Here is a 25,245-nt window from a genome sequence, read left to right as displayed (position 1 = left end):
TCAATCAAGTTTGTCCTCAGTACAAGGACGAGGCACAGGCTTACAACTATTTAAGGAATGTTTTGAAACTTCCTTCTCCAAAAGTCTTACCTGAATCATTTAAATCTTAAGCTTTCCAAAACATTTTTTGCTAGTGCATACCGTTAAAGGGTCAAATTAATTTGTTATACAAGAAACCACTTTGTCCTCACAAATTGAGATCCCTGCTTACCATTTGGGTTTGTTTAATAGAATCAATCACCGCTTCATAAGAAAAACACCAGATTTTTTTTAATTGAAGCAAGCTTTATTTCATCTAAAAAACAAACATTTTCTTTCTTAAAAATCAATCCAACTTTCAACTTTCCTTCCCGTACTTCATTATCTCACCTACCATCTCACTACATCCCACTTCACCTTCTTTCACACTTTCCAAAAACACTACGACTGCTTTCATGCTCTTATCTGTTGCAAGACTATTCAGCTATGTTTTACTTTCGGAATGCGAGAGGCTACAAACTACTTCTGTAAGTGATGGCTGAAAAGCAATAAATGCAAAGTTAAGTTTGGGTTTATAATAGACTCCTGTGTTGTTTGTCGCAACTACTCGGTGCACAGGACGGCAACGCCGCGCTCATAGAAGCTGTGTGGGTCTTCCTTGGTGGCGATGTCGAAGTCGACGGTGAAGATGAGATCGGACCTCGTGAAGTTCAGGTACACGGGAAGAGTCACCTGCAGCAACGTGGAATCAAATGTATTGTCAATGTTTCATGCAATTCAAAAGGAAAACTGATAACTAAGGGAAAACATAATGGTTGAATGATTTTCTGTGTTTATACCACATGTCGCTTCTCGGCTGTGCTCTGCTTGATCCATCGCAGGTGAGTGAGAGGCAACTCAGTGGAGATGGAGGTGGACAGCGACAGCTTGTTGTTGGCACAAGTAGCTCCCTGGAGTTTCAGGCCTGGAGCAAACGGTGAACATATTCAACATTAGAAACAATAGAAGCGCAGTTCACAAAAAAAAAAACTATCACAGCGATACCCTGGATAACTATTTTCCTGACTGGATTCCTAATCCTGATCCCGTGTACACTACCAGTCCAAAGTTTGGACACATACAAACAATTGTATCCAAACTTTGGACTGGTAGTGTACAGTATGTCTGTAAGACATCTTCCAAGTTCACATTTCCATTGGCACATCCTATCAAAATTCTGAATCAAGTTTAGGGTGGATGTTGTGCTGCTTTATTCCAACCTTTAATTCCAAAGCTGCAGGCATCCAGCGGGGCGCCCTGGGCCGTGGTGACATTGACCTCCAGGCACAGCTCCTCCAGAGACCAGCTGTTGGCCTGGGCCACGTACTGGCGGGTAGCAGTGATGTAAGCCTCCGGAACAAACAGGCTGCCGAGGCACACGTGGATGTTCTGCGGGATGCGGGGTGGAAAAGAAGAATGGCGTCAGGGCGCGCGGATAAACAACGACGGTCTGGAGCGAGGGCGGTTCAATCAGCAGTACCTTCAGTTCCTTTGCACCCCCGCTGGCAGCCCCCTGCGAGATCTGCTGCAGCTGCTTGATTCGCTCACTGAAGTCTGCCACCCACTGGATCACAGTCATAGTGGCCGGGACAGTGTATCGGCACCAGCTGCGAGGGAGGATGCCTGGGAGGAAGGAAGATGCGTTCAAGAACATCAACGCAAAAAAGGACAGTTTTCACATTATTCTAACGCTAAAGCTTTTTTCTTGAATTATTATGATTGTCTATACCTTTAACGAGGTCACTGATGAGTGTGCGCAGGTAGTTGGTCTGCTTCTTCTTGCCCTCGCACACTTGCACCACGTCGGACAGATCCTGACGGACCTCCTGCAGCATCTTGCCGCCCATCTTCACCTCACGCTCGAAGAAGCGGAACAGTGGATCCTGGTGTTGTGCAACGATGAATTAAAACGCATAACCGCCACAGTTGCACCGGTAACACCACAGAATAGCACACACTTATTTCATGTTACCTCTGAAGCCTTCGTTAGGCGTGAAAATCATATTCTTTAAGACAACTCAACTCCTTGAGGCTAACCCTCTGCAAATTTTCTTACCAACCTCCTTTACTCCCATTTGTTTTGGCCCTTACCTTGATGTTCTCCACTGTGCGCTTAAGCGGATTGACTGTTTGTGGCATGAGCTGCAGCCAGTTGCTGGCTGTGGTGTGGAGCGTCCTCATCCAGGCCGGCTGGGCGTCGGACGTGGACGCCGCGCGCTCCTTCTTTTCCGTCTCATAGGCAAGGTCGTCCTCATCCTCCAACATCTGCATTTTCAGCATCTTACCCATCATGTCAAAGCCTGCGCAGCCCGGCGGAGGGAGCACAGTGAGCGGGGAAAGGGAGGTGCGAAGACAAGGCCATAGTGGGAGGTGGGGAGGAAGAAGAAATCAATAGTGGAACAAAGAAACACACAACTTACCACCAGGACGAGTTTGTTTCGGGTTGGTTTTTCACACAATGACAAACAAATAGGGACGACGTTGGGGAGGAACACGACAATTCAAAACAAACGACGCATTCAGGAGTCTGTTGAAAGTGGATACTGCATTCTTGACTGGCAGTGTTTGAAAAGGAAATTAACATATGTATAACGGGGGAAGCCAAGGGGTGGGAGGGAATATAAGGGAGGCTGGGAGAGGCTGGGACGGAGGGATGGAGGGAGGGAAGGATGCTTCGGCAGCCAGGGTTGAAGGAACTCGGGAGGAGGTGCAGAACTCAAATCTGACAAAAATAAAGGGGCGGGAGTGGGTGTTTGGAATCTTAAGCAGAGTTTTGAATGGGGCTTCAGGGGGGTTGGGGAGGGGTGGTCGTACTTCAGCAAAAGCAACATGATGGCTGTGAAATACAGCTGCTGGAGGGTGAGGACACCCACACCCTTCTTTTGGTCAGAGCACCTTTGAAATGTGACAGCTACAACTACACGGCTAAAATATGCAAAAACTGAGTGAGTGAGCTCCACTTGAAGGGAAATACACGTCAAAACTTGTAGAAGAAAAGAAATGTCTACGTCAAACATGCAGGGACCCCGTGCTGCTCTATACAGACATGAAAATACTTCTTGCTGCAAAATCTAGAGAGATGGTTAATGATTGACACTAAGCAGACGTGAATTCCTCCGAGACTGATGGCGGAGGAAAAAGTGGGGATGAGTATCGATCCCGGTCCCATGATCAGAACGATCAGCTGTGTCGTACCCTGCGTGGTGAGCAACACCTTCTCGGCATTGCTGGGCAACCCGAGCCATGATGGTGTTTGAGTGTCGGGGAGCATCTCCACCCAGTGCATGAACTCCTCCCGCCTGCAACAAAACAAGTTTTGCATTTTAAGATGGCTGGGAAATGCGTAACTCTACGACCAGAACGATCCGATCCACCACTGACCGGATGCCATCGGGCATCTTGATGTCCTTGTGTCCGTCAACCTTGCTGGCCAGTTTGAACTCGCTGTCAAAGCTTCCCTTGGTGAAGATGCGGTCCAGGAAGGTGATGAGGAGACGCTGGTCAAACTCGTTGTCGATGCGACCGCCATAGATGGACTGGGCCATCAGGGTCTTCAGAGCCGCCCAGGGGATCTTGTCCGGCGCGATGTTTTGACGACCCTGCGCGTGTGTGAACAAATGAGAGCATTCTGTAAAATGTGCAAGTAAGGAATTGGATGTCAGGATTCCAAAGTGAGAATTACAGGATTCTGTTGTTGCTGCTGAAGGCAGTTTTGACAAAGAACAAATCATTCTTATGAAGCCACTGCTCCAGTGCTGTGTTATTTCTGTAACAGCAGCCAAACCTTAGCAGTGTCATCAAGCCAGGTGTCCACGGTGTCGCAGGCAGAGCGCAGGTCAGACTCTCCAAACTCGTACTTTTTGGACCAACCGAGTGGTGCGTAACGCAGACGCTCTTGGATGACAGCGTGGAACCAGGCCAGCAGGAAGTACAAACGGGCACGCTCGTTAGGAGCCTGTGGGGGAAAAAATTGGATTATCACTGATGGTAAAGGGAGGGTTTGGTGTGAAAGACGTGATAATGTTTCATTGTTCCGATTGATGTCACCTTGCACATGCGAGCAACAGGAATGCTGCTGAAGGTTCTGAGCATATTGGCCTTGACACCGGGAGGAGGTTCAAACACAAAAATGCGACCAGCACGAAGCAGATTCACCGGGACCTGGAGATAAAATACATTGATGAGACTCAGAGGGGTTATTTTTCAGCCTAAAAGCCTATTTTGAAAGTCACTGGAGTTACCTTTGGGTTGATCTCCATGGTCAAGAACAGCCTGAAGCAAGCGTGAGGCTGCATGGAGTGAAGCTTCTTCTCCAGCTGCATCAGCCATCCTGGGGCCAGGTGGACGTTCTCCAACATCACCCATCTGCCAGACCAAATGATTTTTGGATTTCTGTGCACCAACACAAGGCACAGATGCCAAGAGTTCACCATGAAGAACTTGACTCACCTGCCAGACTTGACAGCGGTGTTGATGTCTTTTTCTGCTTTACTGAAACCTTCTGCCGAACCTGTGGACATCGCAGAAACAACAGTTCAATGCCACTATCCTGTTCCCAACAGCTGACTACTGCTTTTCATTGCGGACGCTTGTTCCTTCCTTACCAATAGAGATGGAGGTGATCTGCTTGTTTTCCTCAGCGGCAAGATCTCTGACGAGGCCGCTGGCGTCGTATCCCGGCACAGAACACATGAGCACTGGAGTGCTGGGCTTGACCTGCACGGGAAAGTAGGTCACAGAGGGTTTGAGAACGCCCGTCGTCACACGAGAGATAAAAATGTATCAAAAGTGATACTCTACCTCACTGTCCACAATGTTACCCAGGTCAAGAGGCTGCTCGATAATGTTCATGAACGAATCTCCGAGTGCCTTTGAGACGAAGATGTGTGACATGGCAAGCAGGCGGTCGGGGCGGAAGGCCTGGATGAGCAGCAACTGGTGCACTGCCTGACCAATGGAAGCTGAACAGGGAGGAGCAGAGCACCAATAGACACGTTAATGTTTCAAATATGAAGTCGAGAGGTTTCAGCTTCACTGGGGAAAATGTGAGGAGCAGCTGTACTCACTGGACTGCTTTTCTTCTGCCCACAGATAAGGAACAGCCAACTCTGGAGTGTTGCTCTCAAGCCACATGAAGAATTGCTAAAATAAAAATATTATATTTATTAATAAAAAAATATTTGCCAAGAGCCATTCGAGCTTGAGGCATAATTACAAATACTAATTTCACCACAGTTCATATTGTGACTATACTTACTTCATCAGCTTCAACTTTGTCCACCAAGTCACTGAAGGCAGGCAGGTGGTTGAGACGGACCATGGCCTCACTCTGCTCTGAGGTCAGACCCTTGACTTTAGGCAGTGATGTGCCTGTCAGAACAATTTCCTTGCCGCGCAGGAAGTGCTGGAACTCAGAATCATATGAGGGTTCACTGAAAAGAAAAAGAGAGAGAAAAATAGAATTATATGTAATTACCTAAAAACATTTTGTCTGATGCTTTAGGGAAAAAGATGTGTCCAATAACAGATTTTACCTAGTTATGCCCTTCAGGCTGATTTTAGCCAGCAGCATGGCAAAAGTGATGTGATCTTGGTGCAGCATTCCCCTGGCTGCCCTGTTAAACACCACCTGCAAAAGTAGGTCTATTTGAGTAACGGCAAAAGGAAAACAACCCGAGAATTTTCGAGATGTGCGTTTCAGACCTGGAAGAGGTCCTTGGTCAGGACGGCAAGTCTCTGCGTGTGGTCAGTGATGCTCTTCAGGTTGGGGTTCTCATACAACACGGTGTGGTAGGTGTCCAGGAAAAAGTGAAGGGAGTATTGGTACAGGAAGTGCATCTGGAGAGAGATACAAAAATGGATTTTTGTTGCTTATTAGGCATGCAAAAGCAGAACCAGAACAGAAAATGTATGCTAGGTTGAGTGTGCACCTGGTTGAGAGCCTCCATGGTGAAATAGATGCTGCTGCAGGCGGAGGACAGAGTGAGGTACTGCTGTGATACAGTCTCCACCTCTGCCATGACGATGTCGGTTTCTTCCACCTTCCGGGTCACTTCGGCCGCTTCCTTCTTCAGGTTCTCCAGCGTGGTGATGATGGTGTCGTCGTCGAGGATGCGGCCTTTGACCTCATTGAGGGCCTGCAGCAGGGATTTCTCAAGCTGGCGCAAACGCAGTTGGAACTCGCCTGCAGATGGCAAAACAAAATTATTGTTCTGTAAAATAAGGTTTCGCCGTGTTAATGTGTATATGAGCACATCAGTGTGTCCAGTCTCACCCTGCAGTTTGAGGAGGTCAGATCGCTTCTCATCCACGTCGGGCCTCTCAGCCTTGAGCACCTCGTTGAGACACTGGCTCTGAAGGCTGCTACGTGTTACAGTGAAGTTGACAAATGTAACACGAGAGCACAAGTCTGGTGGGAACTCAACCTGCGTGCACAAGCGACATCAAGACAGAAACATGAATCTTTTTCAATACAATGGTGAGATTGCTCAATGTTAAAACGACATAAATGACCTCTCGCAACTCACCGTTGGGTCTCGTGTGGAGAGGAAGATGACGAATGAAGGAGACAAATCGATGTCCTGGTCTCCCAGAGTGATGAGGACACGTCCTCCAGTCCTCCTGACCTCTCTGTTCAGCACTGGGTTCAGGATTGGGTCGTAGCTTTCTACGTCCTTTTGAACATATCAAGAGATATTAGTATTACCCAAGTGTTTCTGAATAATGGGAAGGGGCTTCAGAGAAACCGAGCAAGTGCTTGTGGCAGGATGAAAAAATACATACCTGGACCAACAGAGGATTTCCAAAACGCAACGCGCTCTCCAGGTTCTTTCTGAAGGCGTCATCCAGGAAGCTGGTTCTGGTAATCTTACGATCTTTGTACTCATTCATTATGAACTCTGTGGCCTGGCCTGATGGATCAATGATGAGTGGGTACCTGGGGGAAAAACCAAATTGAGGACAAATTAGCTGGCCGCCCCACCCTCTTAAAGAATGGGTAATAAAACAAAACACTACTTTGGCAGAGAGGAAATATACACACCTGTTGAATCTCTTGAGCATGATGGCATTCTCAGTGCAGAGGTCATCTGCTGGAAGGGAGTTGGCTTGCCAGCGGAGCCGCTCGTCAGCATTGGACAGGTACTCAGTTCTTGCAATGTCAGTACGGAACTGGAACGACAATGTGCCGACAGCAGTTTAGCTCATCTCTCTTGGCGTGAAACGTGGTGTAGGTGTGAACGGTTTACACCGTCCGTGGTTTCTACCTGAATGTTGGCCTGCTGCAGGTGGTGGGACCAAGTGGTGAACAGGTTCTGTCTCATCTGCTGCTCAAAGTAGCCGGCATAGGTGATGAACGCCGCCGAGAGCAGACAGTCTCCGGCGATGGTGGACATCTGGTTCTTGAAGGTCTCACTGGTCTTCTCCCAGCGGTCCCTTTCAGCGGACAGACTCTTCAGGAGGGCTGTGCTGCGATTCACCTGGGGAGGAGATGGGTAGATGTTCAGGGAGAGAAGGAGAGAGGAAGAGAGAGAGAGAAAAAGGAAGAGATAGAGATAGATAGATAGACTCTCCGCAGTTGGAGAGAAAACAGGCCTCAGCTTAGCCATCAGTTACCTTGGCCTCCACAGCAGCCAGGTCAGCTTTAATGGCCTGCGCCTCTGAGATGAGGACAGCGTACTCCTCCTTGTAGCGAGAGATACTGCTCTCCAAGTCCCTAATCATTTGCTCCACCTCCTCTGCCTTGGTCTTGTTGTCTGTGGCGTCATCCTCGAGCTTCTGCAGCTCGTTGCGCAGGGGCTCCACACGCTTCAGCATGTCGGCGTAATTAAGCTAGGAGAAAAGAAAAGTATATTTAGACTTTTACATTCTTTAGCAATAACTGTGTAGGGTGTCACACAACACTTTTAAGGCACAGGCTTATTTACCTGAGCAATTGCCCATTTCACCATGGGCCCGCAGGCCAGAGAGGCTCTGTTCACTTGGTCATAGTTGTAGCCTGGGTTGGAAAGGTAGTTCTTTTTCATCTTGTCCCGAATGGAGTCGCTAGAAAAGGTAAAAGGAAACTATTCACAAATCCAGACAAAAGCAGAAGGTGAAATTTTTCACCTCAAAAAGGGCTAAACGATGATTCTCAGGAATCAAAAATATGTGTATAAGTGAAAGATTTCATTTCATTTCAATTCTTGTGAGGTGGTGAAAGAATGGATCACTTCTACAAAGGTCCCTATGGGAAACGCAGGACTATGGCAACTAAAAACAACAGCAGGACATTTTTTTTCTACCATCTTAAAGAGAGACTCAGATCAAATTCCGATTACAACTGCCAACTTGATTAATATATCGAAATCCTAATTTGATTGGTGCTCCCATCAAGGAGGAGATGGATGCTCCAGCAATGGTACCTCATTTCCTCAGAGGAAAAGTTGACTATGCTGCTGATGAAATTGTCTCTGATAATAACTTGTCTGATTTTTTTCCAGTCACTGGTCTCCTCGCCCAGCATAAGGCAGATAGACTCCAAGGCCAGCTTGACTGCAGCTGGAGGATTTGTCATGGCCCGCACTTCTACTAGGTGCTGCCGTTTAATAGAACTCACCGCTGGTGAGGGGAGAGGAACAGGTTTTGTTTTTTTTTTGTTTTTTTTAAAGACAGAGCAGAGGGACACCGGGGGAAGGACAGAAAAAAGAGGGAGTGGTTGAAAAGAGTTGGACAGAGAGACAACGGGAGAGAGAGAGAGAGAGAGAAGGAACTTTAGTTAACACATCCACAATCCAGTCTCTTATTTCACCTGATCTCATCAGCAGAGAAGTTAACAATAGTGGGGATGAAGTTCTCCCTCATGATGATGGATCGGATCTGCTTCCAGTCGGTGGTGCTTTCTCCCAACAGCAAGCAGATAGACTCCAGGGCCAGCTTGACGGCTGCGGGTGGATTGGCCATGGAACGCACCTCCACCAGGTGCTGCTTCTTGATGGACTTAACAGCTATCAGCATCAAGTTAACAAGGATGTGGATTATGACGGGAAAGGGTGGTGACACAGGGACGGTGTGGGGATAACATCACTTGGTTAACGGAGGCTCTCGCACCACGAGCGGATGTGTCATTGTGACAGCAAATACGCAATATTATACAAATATGGACCTCTGACAGAAAGTCGGTGCATGTCAGTACTGTACCATTCTGAGCTTCAATAACAGCAGGCTCCACTTGGTCCAGGTCCACTTTGACACTCAGCTGTTTGTCTTTGATCACCTCCTGCTGCTTGTACACGGCTTCTTGGATCTCCTGGCTCATCACCTGAAACACAGCAGCGTGGGGTCAATTATTTCAGAGGAAAAAATCACTGTAAAACATTGCTTTGAATTTTCCTTAATGACAATCGTGTTTTGTTAAAGTATCCTATTTGTATTCCTGTATGTACCTTTTTCTTTTCTGCCTCCTGCTGGTCTTTGACCATCTTCTTCAGCTTGTCGTTGGCTGCAGCGTTCTTTGCTTCCAACTCCTGGCTCTTAATTCTGAGATCGCGACGAAGCTCCTCCACCTTGTTAAAGTGGCAAAAAACAACAATTGGCTCAAAAATGACACAATAACTGGTGTCGAGAAATCACTAGTACAGAACGCCTGCCTACCTGATCCACGGTCTCCTTGATCTTGCGGAGACCAACGTTGAGGTGCATCTGCTGCTCCTCCAGCTCACTGCGTTTCTCATTGAACAGGTTGGCATACTGATTGATGAAGTCCAGGTAGTGGCGAGGAGTGATGGCCATCGTGTGACCACCTCGCTTTGCCAGACGGTTGTTGGCCTGTTTTAGAGAGAAGAACGCCACTTTAAGCATGTTTGACCAGATGGATCGATGCATCAATCATCTACAGAAATCATGCATTTTCTTTTATAATCAGCATTCCATGCTTGGAAAAAACCTCACCTGATGAAGAGTCTGGTGTACAAACACGCAGCCGTTGACAATCGCCTCACGGTGAGACGGTGGCTGGGGCAGTTTGTCGTAGACAATAGGCATGTAGTCCGGAACCTTGTAGTTTGGCTTCTCCAGATCCATCTTGCTGGTGAACTCCTTACCCACTTGATACAGTGCCTCTGTGGACCAGTCTCCAAACCAGTTCAGCACGCATCTAATATGTAAAAATGTCAATGGTTAACCAAGGAATGGCATCATCAACATTTTTTGCTGAAGTAATAATCGTCTCCTTGGCATTCACACCTGTTGAAGAGAGCTGGAGATGTGGCAGCCCTGTCCTTCAGGCCCTCTGACGAGGGGTTCATGGTGAAAACGACATGAAGGTTCCTGATGACCTGGCTGGTGAACCACTTGTAAAGCTCCTCGTGTGTGTCGAGCATCAGGCCCTCTTTCTGGGCTCCCTCCTTACACTGAGTCATCAGGGTGGCGTACTCATCTCCTTCAAACAGGCCAGGAACCTACGAAGGAAAGGTAACACACCGGGAGTGAGAACTTAAATAGGTATTTTATTCAATTACCTGTAATGCTACGTTGGCATCTGGGCAGCAGATCACAATGGGAGCGTGTTACCTCTCCATTGGCAAGCAATGTGTTCATTCTCTCAAGGAATCCAGAATCCAGAACGTTGGACTCGTCCATGATGAAGGCGATCTTCTCATTCTTGCAACCTGAGCGGCGCAGCACTGTACGCAGGTCCTCGTCAAAGTCCTCCCCGGTGTATTTTCTGTGCACCTGAACATCACATGCAAAATACTCATATGTGGTACAACATAGAGGGAGAGAATTGGAGGGATGTAGCTTTACATATCAGGTACTAACCTTAATCTGGTACACACTTAGTCCATTCATCCAGGCTACGAAGCGAGACAGCGTCGTCTTCCCTGCTCCACTCACACCGATCAGCAGGAGATGGCCCTGAGGTTGACGGAAGATTCTACCCAAGAAATTGAATTTTCAGAGTTGACTTCATTGTTTTAGACTACAATGACAAAGATATCATATATAAAGACAATAAGATTGTTGTTTTTACCCACCGGTCAATCCTGAGGACGTGATCCAGCACCTCATTGAAGAGCACAAGAGGAACATCAAGCTCTTCCTCATAGAAGACTTTCAGACGGGCCTTCACATAATCCCTCAGCTCCTCCTGTTCCACTGGGATGTAGTCCTGCAAGCGCAAGCAAACTCAGTGTGAAAGCGGCCAATTCTGAAGCGTGATGATCAATAAATAACATCAAGATAAACCAGTTTCTGTCTTACCTTGGACAGCCAGTTGCTGTAGAGGATCGGCCTGTTGAGAGCCTTGTCCTTGTCAATATTAGGGAAATGTTTCAGAGCGACCATGTCAATGTTTTCGTCCGTCCATCTTCTCTCTTCATCACCGACCAGCCTGAGAAGAAGGTTAAGGTAAGACGCGTTGTTGCCAAGATGATGTCTAGTAGTGTTATTTTCTTCCATTTTGCACATACCTGTCCTGGAAGAGACGCAGAGCTTCATGGGCCCAGATTCTGATCAGTCCCTCCACTGGCAGGGTCTCCAGAGGCCGCAGGGCCTCAAAGATTCCCCTCACCCAGCGGGTCATCTCTCTGGGTGAGTAGATGTAGTGTGGTTGGGTGTCCTGGGTGAAACGCTCCTGAAGGGGAAAACGATCAAAATGAGCTTCAAAATATGTCCCACCTACTGCTGCGTAGCACATTTAATTTAATGAACTATTACAAAGACAATATACAGATTTATTCACTTGTTTACCTGAGACATAGTGTAGAACTCCACCATGGCAGCAGTCAGAGGATCAGAATAGGTCCGGAGCGATGGGATGAGGCGCAACATGGCGCGGTTAAATGTTCCATAAATCTGTGTCAGAGATGCTGGACCTGGGTAGTCGACGTACACCACAGGAACATGACGCAGGAACCTATAATAAAAAAAATTTAAAAAAACATCACAAATGAGACACATTTCTAAGCACTTTTTGTCCTGTCAAAAAAGCTGCACTGTTGTTGTTTTTTTAAGAGGATGTCAAGTGTGAGAATTGTACCTGTGTGTCAGAGGCTTTCTGCCAGGGTCAGTGGGAGGATTGCAAGCTCCAACAAACTGAATCCTCTCCAGTTTGACCCAAGTCTGGTCTGAAGTGCGGTAGAACCCTCCGTGTTCCACCATCTGCAGCACACAGGAAATCACAGCCAAGTCTTTAGTTCATACAGAAAGGACAACAAAGCCAAAAACAACTCTCTCCGATGACGACGACTCATACCTGTCTGATGAAAGAAATGACTCTCTGTGTGCAGTACTTGTCCATGTCTGGCAAGTTGATCTCGTCACAGAATAGCACCAGCCACTTGCCCAGTTGGATGGGAGCAAGGACCACCCCATTGGGAGTGCGGCGGTACTCGCAGTAATGATCAAAGGTTTTCAACAACAGCTCTGGGGTGGTGGCACTGGAGAAGTTCAGACCAACAACCTAGGAAGAACAAATTAGAAAAAAAATGTAAAGGCTGAAAATGAAAACATTTGCAGCTTTTCCATTTTTCCCCCGCTCATCTCACCTCCATGTCCGGCAGGGCTCTGAGTGCGCTGAACAGGGTCATAGTTTTACCAGAGCCAGGAGGTCCACAAAGCACCAGGGGTTTGTGCTCTGCCAGCCAGGTGTAAAGCAGAGCCTCGTGGCGAACAGTGTCCAGGGTGGGAACCACCACGTCAGGCGAGGCCACCTTGTGGGTCTCCACCTCAATCTGAGGGACCTTGCCCTGCCAGGACTGCCACTCGCCTGTGATGCACACCTAAGCAACAGCAAACAGAGAAATATGACCCTAAAGCTGACATTAAGAACGTAATACTTTATTCTGCTCTGTAAATACTTGGCTCAGTAACAGCAGGTTACTCTTAAGAGCTGTACCTCGTAATCAATAATTGGGACATTTGGTGCAGCGGGGAGCGGTACGGTTGTGATGCGACGGATGTACTCTCCAAGCTCAGCCCTCATTTTCAGACGTCCATCTCCGGAGAAGGACCACAGCACTGCATAGATGAGATATTTCTGGGGGGAAGATGTCACAAGAGAATGAGAGGATGTAAAAATGTGTCTGTTAGTAGGTTCAGAGCTCATAATACAACAACACAGTGGGCACACTAAATGAAATGGAGACCAATAAACAGCTGTACCTGCATGTATTTCTCCAGCTGATCAATGGGCATTGGGAAGTCTGGGTGGTTGTTGTTGTAGAGCGCCACATTGCGGCAGGCCTGGTTCATCATGGAGAACAGGGCACCCAAGCAGCGCAGGCGGGTGAAGTCCATGATGTGCTCCATCTTGGAGGCGTGTTCCAAGGCCTTGATCACCAGGCCTGTGGAGGTGAAGTAGGGCTGCAGGACAGCTGCAGCATCGCGTTGGATCTAGTGTGAAACAAACCACATGGAATTAAGGTCACAGAAATTCTGCCTGATGTGGCTGTTGCAAATGCGATTTGTTCTGAATCCTTAGTTTATCTAAAAGCACATCATCTTCTCTGTTTTCACCTGCAACATTGGCGATGCAGTCTCTTCCTCGTCATCCGTGCCCTTCCGCTGACGCTGGGCCTCGTCCTCTCCCTCGTCCAACGAGATGCTCTTGATGCGAGCCAAGAAGTTATTGAAGATCATGTCTGTGCTGAGGACATCCTCACTGAACCAGACCATACCGCATCGAGACACTGTGGCCAGGGTGGCGTACTTCAGGTCTTGCACTTCAAACATCACACGCACCTTGACAGAAAACAAAACAAAACAAAACATACATTTAACAGAATTTGTGACAGTGAGAAAAAGAGAGAGTTCTGCATGAGATGTCGCGCTCCTACGTTTGGCGGCACACTGAGACGCTCTCCATTAGGCAAGGTGAGCAGCTTGTTGTCATCCAGCACAGAGTTGAGATTTTCCACCCACTCAGGGTCGACATCGCCGTCAAAGATGATCCACTGGCGTTTCTGCAGTTCACCTCGAACATTGTCGATGATTCTATAATTCGATGGATATCATGAACAAAAGGTGTCATAAACAAGTGTTTTTCCCCTTGTAATAGTTCTAGCTCCACAAAAATGAGCTGATATCCTACAAATTCTGTGATAAGACTCACTTCCTGAGGATGTGTGTGAACAAGCCATCAGTCCATTCACGTGTGTTGGGGTCCAGGGTTCCGTACAGGTGGTCCTTGCTGATGGCCTTCGGGTCGATGATGTGGGCCACACCCTCAACGCCCTCCAGCCTCTCCAGAGCTTTGAGCAGCACCCTCCAAGCCATGGTCTTTCCACTACCCGATGGGCCAACCATCATCAGGCCATGGTTGATCTGTGTGATCTGGTACAACTGAAGCACCTGAGAAAGACGGGAGAGGCAGGTTTATAGAAAATAACAATGTACACCAGGTTGTACTTTTCATTATTTTGAGTACAGCGAGATAGATGGTTAATCTTTGAATCTACTTACCTTTTCCACCCACATGCTTCCCACGTCGTCACCATCTCCATAGGTGAGGTACATCTCGCTGCAGACTTTTTTCAGCTCCTCCCTGAGAGCGGTCATCTCTCCTCGATGGTACTGGATGCCAGGGAACACATCAGAAAGCAGGCTGAACAGCAGAGGGATGTCCTCTGCCACCAGCTTGGGCACCATGGTCTCACACACACTCTGGATCAGGATCTACAGACACAAGAGAAAGTGAGTGAAATAACTAGTCAGCAAGGGGAAAAAATAATAATAATTTGATATACAATGATGTATGGTTTTCTATACCTCCTGCTCTGGAAGGTTCTCTGCAATGTCATTCTCATCAACCACCTCTCCCCGTTCCAGCTTCTCCTTTTTAATCCTCTGGATACGCTCACGCTTCACATTGCCAGCACTGATCAGCACACTCTTGAGGGCTCGCAGGCCGAAATCATAGTGACTCTGAGATGACAGCTGCTCATCACACAGTCTGAAATAAAAACAAATGATAAATTTAGAGAAGGACTTCCAAGAAGCACCATGTACATCATTTTTTTAAATCATTAGTACATACTTGAAGAAGGGAACAATCTTCTTTGCAAGGACCTCAGCTGTGCGGAAACCTTGAGAGTACAGCATGACCTGGGCGATGAGCTGGCGGTCAGGCTTGGTCATGGCCAAGCTGCGGAACAGCTTCTTCAGATTGTCTGGCAGGTTTGAGCGTCCAGCGTAGCCAGGATTCATGGTGATGAAGATGGCCATGTCGGGGCTGACCTTCACCTGCTTGTTCAGGAGCTCGGTGGTGACTGGCACACCTGGCGTATAGGAAAGTATACATATTTATTATAATACAACACCTTTAATTTAAACACAAATTGATTAAAAAAAAATAAAAATTCTGCACACTCACTTCTGTCTCTGTTGGGGTTGCTGTGCTCCCTTAAAGCCACCTGGATGTACTGAACCTGCTGGGAGACGGCAGACAGCATTCTCTCCTCCAGACGGTTGAACTCGTCAAAGCATCCCCATGCTCCTACTTGGCACAGACCCACAAAAATACGACCCATTGCCTGTGGAGAAAGTGGGTCAGACAATCAGGGATTCATAAGTATATAATCATTATGTTAATGAATAGAGGCAAAGATGTGAATTTGGTTATGACCTGGAAATCAAACGTTTCATCACAGTTGAAGACCAGGACAAAGCGACCGAGCTGGTGGCCCAGAGCTTTGACTGACTCAGTCTTCCCTGTGCCAGCAGGACCTAAAGAACGACAGAGTCAGTGAGGTTGACTTCATATGTGGAATTGGACTTCAAAATACGCATTATGAAAATTAATTTCTTTACCAAATGGTGATCCTCCAAGACGGGCCTCCAGGGCCTGAGTCATGGTGAGATAGCACCGGTCGGTCAGAGGCGTCTGGACCAGCTTGTCCTGAACACCCAGGTACTCAAAGCCATAGTTGAACTTGGCATTGGCCATCTGAATGGACAGCTGTTGCAGAACATCCGTCTGCTTGGGATCGAAGTAGAAGCGCATCTGACTGAGCCAGTCAAACGATTTGGGGTTGTCGATCTTGTTCTTCATCAGAGCCCTGGTCACATCACGCTGGTGCACCAGCTCTGTGATCTAAGTGGGAGACAAAAGGAGCCATTTCAGACAAACATTTGATTGTGAAAAATGAATTTTCTACCGAAGAGCAATGTTGGGACTATTTGTGTCGATGTCTCTTACCAGATGCTCCAATTTCTTCCTGCGAATTGGAGGCTGTTCCATCAACACAGTGTCAGCCAACAGGTTGAGACTGGCTTGTACATTGGAGAGCACTCCTTGCATTGGTGTCATGTCCCCACCAGCTGAGGCATTGGTCAAGGCAGACTCGATATTCTCTGACCAGGCAATCTGAGTGGACAGAACCACTAACTGGGCCTGGAAAAAGAAAACCACTCAAGTTATTACAATGACTGATTTTAATGTATTCCAAACCCTGAATTGGGCATCGCGTAAGCTTTCAATTCCAACCTGGTAGCGATCGATCCAGCTAATGTACTGGCTGAGGTCCATGGTGGTGCCCTTGTTGAAGGTCGTGACCTCTGTGACAGACTCGGCGAGCAGCTTGGCCAGCGTCACCCTCATTTCCTTCTCCACCAGCGTCAGCCACTCGTTGATCTTGGGGTGCTCCGTGATGGAGACGGGTGTTTTGTAGAGAATCTCTTCGCCCTCGCGGGAGGAGATGCCAAGCACCACCGTGTTGTCCTCATTGAGCAGGATGCTGGAAACGCCAGCAAACATCTTTTTGAAGTGCTTTTGCAATTTGGCAACATTCTTGCTGTTGCCGATGATCTCCAGCAGGTCTTCGTCTCCGACAAAGTAGAATCTGGGAACAAAAAAGGGGCAGGAGCAATCAAGGATAGGTAATAGATATTCCACACAACGGACATGAGTCTACTGTTCGAAAGTGCAGTCCTCTTATGCTGTACCATCCTACCTGGGAAACGACGATCTTTCTCTCTCAAGGTACTCTCCGAGGGCTTTCTGAATTTTCCCTAGAAGATCAGCCAGACGTTCCAGAGATCTCTGCACACCCTGAATGTTCAGCACATCCATCACCAAGGGAGACTTTGACACTTTCTTCATAAGTGCCAAGAACTCTGTGCTGATACTGTGGAGGAAAGAATAAGAGAGATTTGTGTTTGTAGACTGTCAGTAAAAACGAAAAACCACAATAAAAACCACAAATATAATAATCTTCATAATAACCTCTGGAATCTCTGCGTTTCAACGGGCAACAGATGTTTGATGTCAGCACTTCCTGTAAAGATACCCTCCAGATAGACCCAACGACGCTGGACATCGATCCACACATCAAAAAGTGCCATGATGCGATTGAGCTTGTCCTCCCAGCTCAGGGCGTCTTCCTCAAACACCTGAGGAAAGAGAACAGTGTTAATTCAGTTTAGGAAACTTGATTTGCACATTTTAAGGAGAAATCACAACATGCAGTTCCCATCACCTTGTAGTATGGAGACAACTTCATAGCAGAAACACTGTTGATGTGTTCTTTGACTTTGTTGAAGAGGTCGTCCCAGCCTCGGATCAAACGGCACTTGTTCTGATAGTTCACCAGATCGAGCTCGTACGAGTTCCACACCTCACGGATCTGCGGACCAAAAATTGATTCATTATTATTAAAATTAAAAAAAATAATCATTTGATTGGATGCTGTGACAATGTCATCACAATACATCCTCATCTTTTACCTGTTTAAGGAACTCCTCCAGAGCCATTTCTCCCTGGGCTACCAGGAGAACGTCCTTCACCACCATTTCATTCTTTTGCAAGTCCACATCCCAGATTTGTCCCAGGGTCAGCTCTGATGGGACCCAGTTCACATGCAACCGTTTCATCAGCTGTTTCCAGTGCCGATCCTTCAGAGCCTCCGATTTCAGCTCAATCACCAACATGTTAACCTGAAAAAAAAGGAATACAAAGAGGGTTTAAAAACTAACTCAACATTTCCTGGTGGGTCGAAATATTTACGTGGGTGTTGTTTTGGATGTTGGCTGACCTTGAGGTATCCTTTAAGCAGTCTTTGGACATATTCGTAGGAAGCGTACTGTCTCAGTCTTGCTTGGAAGTTCTTCAGTTGGTTCAGAAGAGCATCCAGACTCTGGCGAAGCTGGAAACACAACACAAAACACCAGCTAAGCAATGCTTTTTGATTTCGTATACACTTTTTATTAATGTATTAATGAGGGCATTTGTTACCTTGCGGGGCTGGACTGACACCCATGGCTGCTCTTTCATCTGGTCAATCTGCTCCCAGACCTTTGACAGCTCAGACCAAACTTCCTTTAAGTCATGCAGCTCCTCCAACGCAACCTGCATAGACAGGAAATCACAGAGTTGAATGTGGACATCTTTGTTGACTTTCTTACGTGAAGTTATCCAAATGTACTCTGCAAGTACCTGCACTCGCTCTTCACTGCCACTGAGCAGGCCAGTATCAGTGAGCTCCAGAGCTTCTTTGGCACGAGCGCACTTCTCTCTTTCATCCTTCAGACGGCCAAAGTTACCCTCATAGATTGTGAGAGATTGAAGGGCCTCCTCTGGACGCAGGCTACCCTGTTAAAGCAGATTAACCAGCATTAAAAATATCAACTAAAAATACATTTGTCTTATTTCAGCAAGAAACAAGTAAAGTGTTTAATCTACTGTAAAAAGTACGGCGCATATTTTCTTGAGATTTTTCTTACAGCAACTGGTTTCGTTTTCTCCCAGTCGTTGAGCAAGTCGGTGGTGCGGTTTTCCACAGCTTTGTCCTCCTGCACTATCTTCATCTGCAGGTTGGCCACCTGCTGCTGGATTGCAGTGTCCTTGCGTTTCATGATGTCACTGAAAGCCCCCCATTCACCCTCAATGTTGTCAATGTAGAGCCATGAGGGCGGGAACTGGAACCTCTGCTTTTCCAGCAAACGCTGTCCATTGCGGAACAACTACAAGTAAGATGACAGAGAGTTTAATTAGAAAACAGCATGGTTCCCAAACTAGGAGAATAAAAGTTGTACATATATTTCTTTAAAATGCATGGTCTGTAAGCTCGTACATCAACATTTTTCTCAAACTGCTTTATCTTGCGCTTTAGAGTCTGGACATATGTGATGAAGTTGACAGCATCTGATGTGCTTGCAGTGTCCACAGAGTGCTGCTCCAGTTCTTGACGAGACTGCAAGAAAGCAGAAAAATCAGAGAGAAAAAAAAATCAAAATCAAAACGTGATTCAGAGAATTATGTATTGAACAGCAAAACCAAATTTCACAATCATGATGAGTTATTTTTACCTTTGAGATTTGGGCATGGAAGTCCTGCATATTCTGGCCAAGCATTTGACCAAACTTGCTGAGAACCTCTTTGTGCCAAGAGTCATACTTCAAGTTCACCTTGGACTGGACCTGTTGTCAGCAAGAGAACACAAATTCAGTTAAAAAAAACAATGTTTTAAGAAAATCTAATGCAAGTCACCGTTTCAAAGTTTCAAAGACGTATGAACGGCTGTCATTACCTTTCCATAGTCAATGACCACCGGTCCAAAATCTTTCCTAGTCTCTGCGTTGTCAAAGGTTCCACGTGCTTTGCGAATCTGGACGAGCAGGGCCTGCCACTTGGTGAGATCTTCGCCCAGACGATTGTAGATGTTCTCAGCCTGCATGTCCCACAAGCACTGGTACTGCAGCCACACCTGGACAAAGGGAACAAGGATTCAACTGAATTTTCACACATGTATGTTCTGGAAGGAATGTTTTATGTAAATGTTATGAAGAAACCACTTTAACAACACAACTGGCATGTATTTTTAATTTACTGGTCAGGAAAAAGAAACAGTATAAAATATAAGGATGACTCCTACCTTCACATATTGTTCCACTTCATTGACAATATCCTCCACTGCGTTGTAGGCTTCCTCCAAGGCTGCAGGGCCATCAGGCATCCGAGTCAGTGCATTTCTGTAGAACTTCTCCTCCTCTGACAACTCATAGTGAACTCCAACCTGGTAAAAAGGAACACATTCTCTTCATCTTATGAATAATCAATAGAGAAAAGCTATCCAATGTTCACAAACCTACAAGCCAGCATTATTATGTTGCTGTATGCAAATAGAAATGAATAAGCTATTTACAAGGCATTCAAAGATTCTGACCTGATATCTCTGACTCTGGATTCTGGACAGAGACAGGATGACAGTCTTCCAGGAGAACATCTCCTGGTAGAGCTTGTAGCGACAGTCCTCAATGGGTGGGTTCAGGTAGATCACCTGGTTAGTGATCCTCAGCTCATGGATGACGTTCTGTGGTAAAGTAACACATACTGTGAGTTGACTGCGCCAAGAATTCATGGCTCATACTGTACTTTACATCATGTGTCACATAAAGACACTGCATGTGATTTCAATGATCGGGGTAAAAAAAAAAATATTTACTTTGATTTTGGGCTCTCCTCCAGGTTTGTGGCTCACTTGAGGAGCCTCTGTGTCCATGTCCACGTCGGCTTTGTCCTCGACCTGGCCTCGGAGCACCTGCGTCCAGGCTTTTAGACCGGCCTGCAGCCGCACTCCCAGGATACGTTCAATCTAAGAAGGAGAAGCAAGAATTAATCCTCTTTTGAAGAGTGCCCGCAATACGTAAAATAAGAAATTTAATCAAAAGGTCATCGTTTGTGTTTTCGTTGCTGTGCCAACCTCAATGTCAAGTTTGTTGACCCAGATGGGAAGGTTGGAATAGGAGTAGAGATTGAGGTCATCAACGGCTTTCTGGATTCGGCTGAGGATGTCAGTGAATGTCTTGTGATCGAACATGCAGGTTTCCAAAGAGCGGACCTCCAGGTCAATTTTCTCCTCAATCAGCAGAAGGTCATCCACCTAAACAAAACAAGGGTGACAACAACACAAGACACATATTAAAAGCACGTACGATTGTGACAACAGCACTCATCAGACTCTCTGATAACACCAAAAGAAATCTTGTCAAGGTTTATGCAATCATTTTTGGACACCGACCTTCTCCTGGAAGTTGAAGACAGTCTCAGCCAATCGCTGAACATATGGATCCAGCTTGTAAGACTCCCAGACCAAAGTCACACCTTCTGTGACGAGAACCTGAACCTCTTTCTTAAGCCCGGCAACCAGAAGGGAGATGGAGGACCTCTCCTCGACCTTCTCACAAGTGCGTTCGTAGGTGCGCACACTCTCAATCAGGGAGATGGCAAATGGGTAAAGCTGGTTAGCTTGGTGAGCTTTGTTGACGATGGCCAATGGAACGCGGAAGCTCAGCCACTTGAGGTTGCGGACCTCTTTGGACAATGTGATGATCTCTGGGAGGAAGTTGACTTTCAGCTTGAGCATGTTCCCAGAACGTCCACGGGCACGAGTGTTCTCAATAGTGAAGATGCGGCCAGACACTCCGAGGTTACGCTGCTGAACCTGGAGTGAAAGAGAGGAGTTGAAAACGTTAAAAATTGATGAACCTAAAAATGAAAAAGGAAGCACTGTAAACATTCTTGATCAAAATCTGGTTAAAATAATCATAAATGAACATACTTTGCGAGCCCAGTCATCAAATATTTCTTGCGTGTTCAGTTTGGCCCTGAAGCTGTCTCCATCCTGTTTCAGCTTCAAGCCTTCCACATGATTTTCCCAGCCTTTCCCCAAAACATCCTCCACTCTCTTCATGTAGGCAGTCAGCTGGCGGTCGATCTGCTTGGCCCAGATGATGGAGCCAGATACGGGTGGCAGGTCTCGGACATGGCTCATCTTACAGGCCTGGCTCTGGGGATACTGCACTTTAAACTTGTCATGCAGTGACTCGATGTCGTCCTTCACGCGCTGGATGAGCTGGGTCTGGTACTCCCTGATGGCACCACGGATGTGGGGACGCACAAAGAGAGCATTGAAGCGAGAGAAGATGCGAAACATCTCGTTGGCGTTCTTGGCGGTTCCCAGCTGGTCGCGCAGGCGTGCAGTGATACGGGTCTCCACGCGGTCGATGCGCTCGTCGTAGCGCTTCATGGCAGCTTCCCAGGCTTCCATGCCTTCTTTTGACACATCCAGACCATCCACCTCTTTGACATTTTCGTATGCCAGGTTGACTTCTTCGATGGCGTTGGCATCAGCAGCATCGAAGAGCACGCCTGCTACCTTCATGTCTTCAGGCTCCACAGTCTCTCCAGGAGCATGTTGTGGCACAGCAGACACCTAGAGGCAAGAAGCGATACTTCAGTTTACATCTTAAAAGGCAGTAAACGCAGCTGCTCGTGTTAAGCAGACATTAAGAGGAGTAAGTAGGAAATTTTCACCTGAGGCCTCAGCACGCGGACGATGACGGCCCGCAGCTGCTCGTGCTGCCTCCTGAAGCGCCTCATGTGATCCAGGCGTGACTGGAGCTTCCTGTGTGCAGGACTCAAACGCCAAACCATTTTCAGGTTCTCCTCACGCTTTCTCTTCACAATGTCCCTCAGAAGCACCTGCAGCTTCTCGTACTCATCCTCCCAGGTTTGGAACACTTCAAAGCAGGCCACCATAACCTGCACAAACAAGACAATAAAACTTTTAAGAGCACAAAGAAAGACGATGTGGAATTACACTTCAAGGTGTCCAATGAGTCTACTTCAATTTCACCCTTGACCTTCACATTACCAACCTTTTCAAACTCCTCGTAGGCAACATGCATGAGTTTCCTGGTGCCCAACACCTTGAGAAGCTGGGAGCTCAGGTCCCTCGAGATAGCCTCCACCAGACGCAGTGCTCTCTGAATGGGATACTTGGTGTTCCTAATCTTTTTGAGGTGAGTAAATATAGCCATCAGGGCCTGGCGGATCTTATCCAGTTCGGAGGCAGAAAGCAGATCATTCAGAGGGAAGTCCTTCATCAGAGGATTGTAGTCATTCACTGTTTCCACAGCCTGTTTCAGACCTATGAGGTAAAAGGGTAGCAGAGGGCAATTAAGCTCTGAATGCTGCCAAAATACCATCAACAACGTAAAAGCCAAGTCTTAAAAACCTGTTTAAACTCACCAGTGTCTGTGTCAAAGCTGACAGTAGCATGGAAGCGTTTGCCGTGTTTGAGGATGTCCAGGGTGAGCAGAACCTCCGGGCTCTCTCTCTTCTCCTGAATCCTGTTGAGGGCTCGCTCCAGATTTAGCCAGAAGCTGATTTCTTGCAACGCTGTGCCTGAAGCTGGATCACGGTCAAGTTTTGTCACCTGATAAAAGCACAGATTAACTGTTATAACTGTTGGCATTTTGAGAAGAACGTGGTTTTGGTTGTGTTCGAGACCTTTTGAATCTCCCTGATCCAGCGGTTGACTCCAGACTGCAGCTGGTTGAGGAAGGTCGGGTCCTCTACTTTGTCACCAAAGTCAGTGACCTTGGGCTTCTCTGCACGCTCATAGCACTGCTTGGCAATATTTGCGATGATGGGATGGATGAGCAGGCTGATCTCTGGAATTTCAATGTTCTGTTGCAGGTGCAGAAGGCCCATTTCCAGTTCTGCAATCTTTTTCTCCACTGATGGAGCCATCTTGTCCCCATCCCTTGAAAATGTGGACAGAGTGGCAGAAAAATGTGTTTCGGTTAATTTGAATAACTTCCAGGCTGAGCATAGGGAATAGATGAATTTTGAGGATTACCTGTCTGCCTTGCCCGACTCCCGGATGTAAGACTTGAAGAACGGAGCGACGGCATTACTGATGAAAGAGTGAAGTGTCTCATAGGGAGAATCCTCACTCAAAGTCAGAACCCGGAGCTGGGTTGATATGGGCTTGTCTGCATCAATGATGCCTGTCCTTTTGATTAAAGCCAAGCTACAAACAAGAAAGGGAAGAGAAATGTTAAAACATTTATATGCTATACCCCAAAGAACCCAACTGAAAACTGAGTGCTTTTGAAAATCCATTATGTTTAACAGGTACCTGTTGGATTTGATTCCATAGTGTATGTCAATGCTGATATTGTATGTGATGCACTCCTTTTCCTCCTCTCCTTCATCTCCAACTTCCTCTGTGGAAAATTAAGATTAAAAAATACATTATACTCAATAAGAAAAAACTAAAAAAAAAAAAAAAAAGAGTGGAAAATAGTTTTTTACAGTTCATTTCTTGAGAAATTGCATCAATCATTTGCACCTGTCACCTAATTTTAAAAGTATGAGGTTGAGGTTGATTGTGTTCCGTGTGTTTCAGAAGACTGGAACAAACGGCATGATGGAGCTGAATTTCCTCCATTACACCATCCAGATCAAAAGGATTATTAAGACAAGACGTTTTCAGCTTTGATAGCAAAATCTGCATGATTAGGTGTAGAGCAGTGTTAAGAGACCAAGGTTCAGCACTCAAGGCAATAGTGAGAGCATATGACTCTACAGCTCAGACATAATTAGCCTGGAGAAAACTAGGGATAATGTTCTCCATTGATAAGAGCTGATTCACATGATAGAACCTCATAACAGAGAAACATATTGATTTGTTATAAAGGCTTCCATTCTTTCTTTTTGGTACTTGTATCTAAGTGTGTCAGGCCAAACCAAGGCATGTGTTTATGGTTGCAAAGCCAGTATTGTCTAATGAGGTGCTGAACAAGTCACCTGACAGCTTGTGCAAGTCAATGCTTACACGTACTGAAACCCTTTATCAGCTTCTTTATTTTATAAATATTAAATAACGTAAGTATTTACAATGCTGGAATGGAAAACCGTCACTAAAAGTATGGTAACAACGACGAGCCATACATCTAAACGTAGTATGAGAAATAGTGCAATAAAATTGAGAAAAACTGAGGGTTATTAACGAGACGCATTCGCTACATTTACGCAGTTTTATCCCGTTTACTTTCAGCATTGGGATTGCTTACAAGCAGTTTCATTTTTTGACATCACGATACCTTTCAGTGCACTTCGCTCCACAAGAATGGTATGAAGTTGAGGGTCAGCCAAAAATTTCCTCATCTGCTCCACGGCGCTTTTCTCCTCTAGGGCGGTTTCCAGCGAGGCCGGGGCCTCGCCGCCATCTTCCAGAAGCAGCGGTATCAATTTCCGAATGTGCTTCTGCAGAACCGACGTGTCCGCGACGGTCTGGACGGCCGACACCTCCATGGTGCCGGCGTTCTCCTCCGTACCCCCGCCGTCTGACATGCCTTGCTGCGGCAATGAACAAGCGGATTCTGGTAGAGCCTTCACAAAGAAACTGGGACCGACAATGACTGGCTGGATGTGACGTACACCAAGCTGGTCAGATAGACACT

At 46.7% G+C, this 25,245-nt stretch overlaps 1 protein-coding gene across 2 annotated transcripts; it reads right to left on the bottom strand.

Annotated features, from left to right (window-relative positions):
• Positions 1-264: 264 nt before the first annotated feature.
• dync1h1 (dynein, cytoplasmic 1, heavy chain 1) lies at positions 265-25,245 on the bottom strand. 2 transcript variants are annotated; one of them, XM_076018032.1, is made up of 78 exons: positions 24,886-25,245; positions 23,919-24,006; positions 23,637-23,810; positions 23,285-23,540; positions 23,024-23,210; positions 22,651-22,922; positions 22,307-22,534; positions 21,552-22,205; positions 21,012-21,434; positions 20,694-20,873; positions 20,436-20,585; positions 20,157-20,303; positions 19,866-20,006; positions 19,521-19,697; positions 19,300-19,410; positions 19,065-19,184; positions 18,715-18,954; positions 18,428-18,583; positions 18,227-18,340; positions 18,027-18,137; positions 17,719-17,928; positions 17,472-17,618; positions 17,219-17,385; positions 16,947-17,120; positions 16,481-16,835; positions 16,193-16,387; positions 15,805-16,087; positions 15,620-15,720; positions 15,368-15,527; positions 15,032-15,272; positions 14,764-14,947; positions 14,458-14,670; positions 14,108-14,346; positions 13,833-13,989; positions 13,513-13,737; positions 13,159-13,389; positions 12,893-13,033; positions 12,543-12,776; positions 12,251-12,457; positions 12,035-12,156; positions 11,746-11,911; positions 11,466-11,629; positions 11,257-11,386; positions 11,031-11,164; positions 10,816-10,930; positions 10,567-10,728; positions 10,240-10,454; positions 9,946-10,150; positions 9,649-9,822; positions 9,441-9,560; positions 9,196-9,316; positions 8,421-8,616; positions 7,944-8,061; positions 7,633-7,848; positions 7,284-7,496; positions 7,061-7,188; positions 6,802-6,955; positions 6,546-6,692; positions 6,293-6,443; positions 5,949-6,202; positions 5,722-5,856; positions 5,553-5,647; positions 5,276-5,450; positions 5,085-5,160; positions 4,819-4,979; positions 4,623-4,734; positions 4,468-4,528; positions 4,260-4,383; positions 4,066-4,179; positions 3,803-3,973; positions 3,400-3,617; positions 3,214-3,317; positions 2,110-2,318; positions 1,748-1,901; positions 1,499-1,641; positions 1,239-1,407; positions 819-943; positions 265-711 (listed from the first exon to the last, which is right to left on the bottom strand). In XM_076018032.1, exons 1-78 carry the CDS (start codon positions 25,133-25,135, stop codon positions 583-585), a joined length of 13,923 nt encoding a protein of 4,640 aa, XP_075874147.1. In that variant the 5' UTR covers positions 25,136-25,245; the 3' UTR covers positions 265-582. The 2 variants fall into 2 exon arrangements, with proteins under 2 accessions (XP_075874147.1, XP_075874146.1); XM_076018031.1 differs by lacking the exon at positions 8,421-8,616 and adding an exon at positions 8,807-9,002 and having other exon boundaries at positions 24,886-25,244.

The sequence above is a fragment of the Nelusetta ayraudi genome, unplaced genomic scaffold, assembly GCF_046127955.1.
Source record: "Nelusetta ayraudi isolate G7.1 ecotype Tasmania unplaced genomic scaffold, CSIRO-AGI_Nayr_v1 ptg000007l, whole genome shotgun sequence".
NCBI lineage: Eukaryota > Metazoa > Chordata > Actinopteri > Tetraodontiformes > Monacanthidae > Nelusetta > Nelusetta ayraudi.
Note: the sequence above shows the minus strand (reverse complement) of the source record. Positions and strands in the feature narration are given on the sequence as shown.

Bases quoted from the DNA above. Each gene is read 5' to 3' on its own strand.
- dync1h1 (XM_076018032.1), bottom strand. From the start codon at position 25,135: ATGTCAGACGGCGGGGGTACGGAGGAGAACGCCGGCACCATGGAGGTG. The intron at 21,435-21,551 runs GTATGTTCATTT...CTTTCACTCCAG, and splicing joins TTGATGACTGGGCTCGCAAA to GTTCAGCAGCGTAACCTCGG. The intron at 5,857-5,948 runs GTGCACACTCAA...ATCTCTCTCCAG, and splicing joins CCATGGAGGCTCTCAACCAG to ATGCACTTCCTGTACCAATA.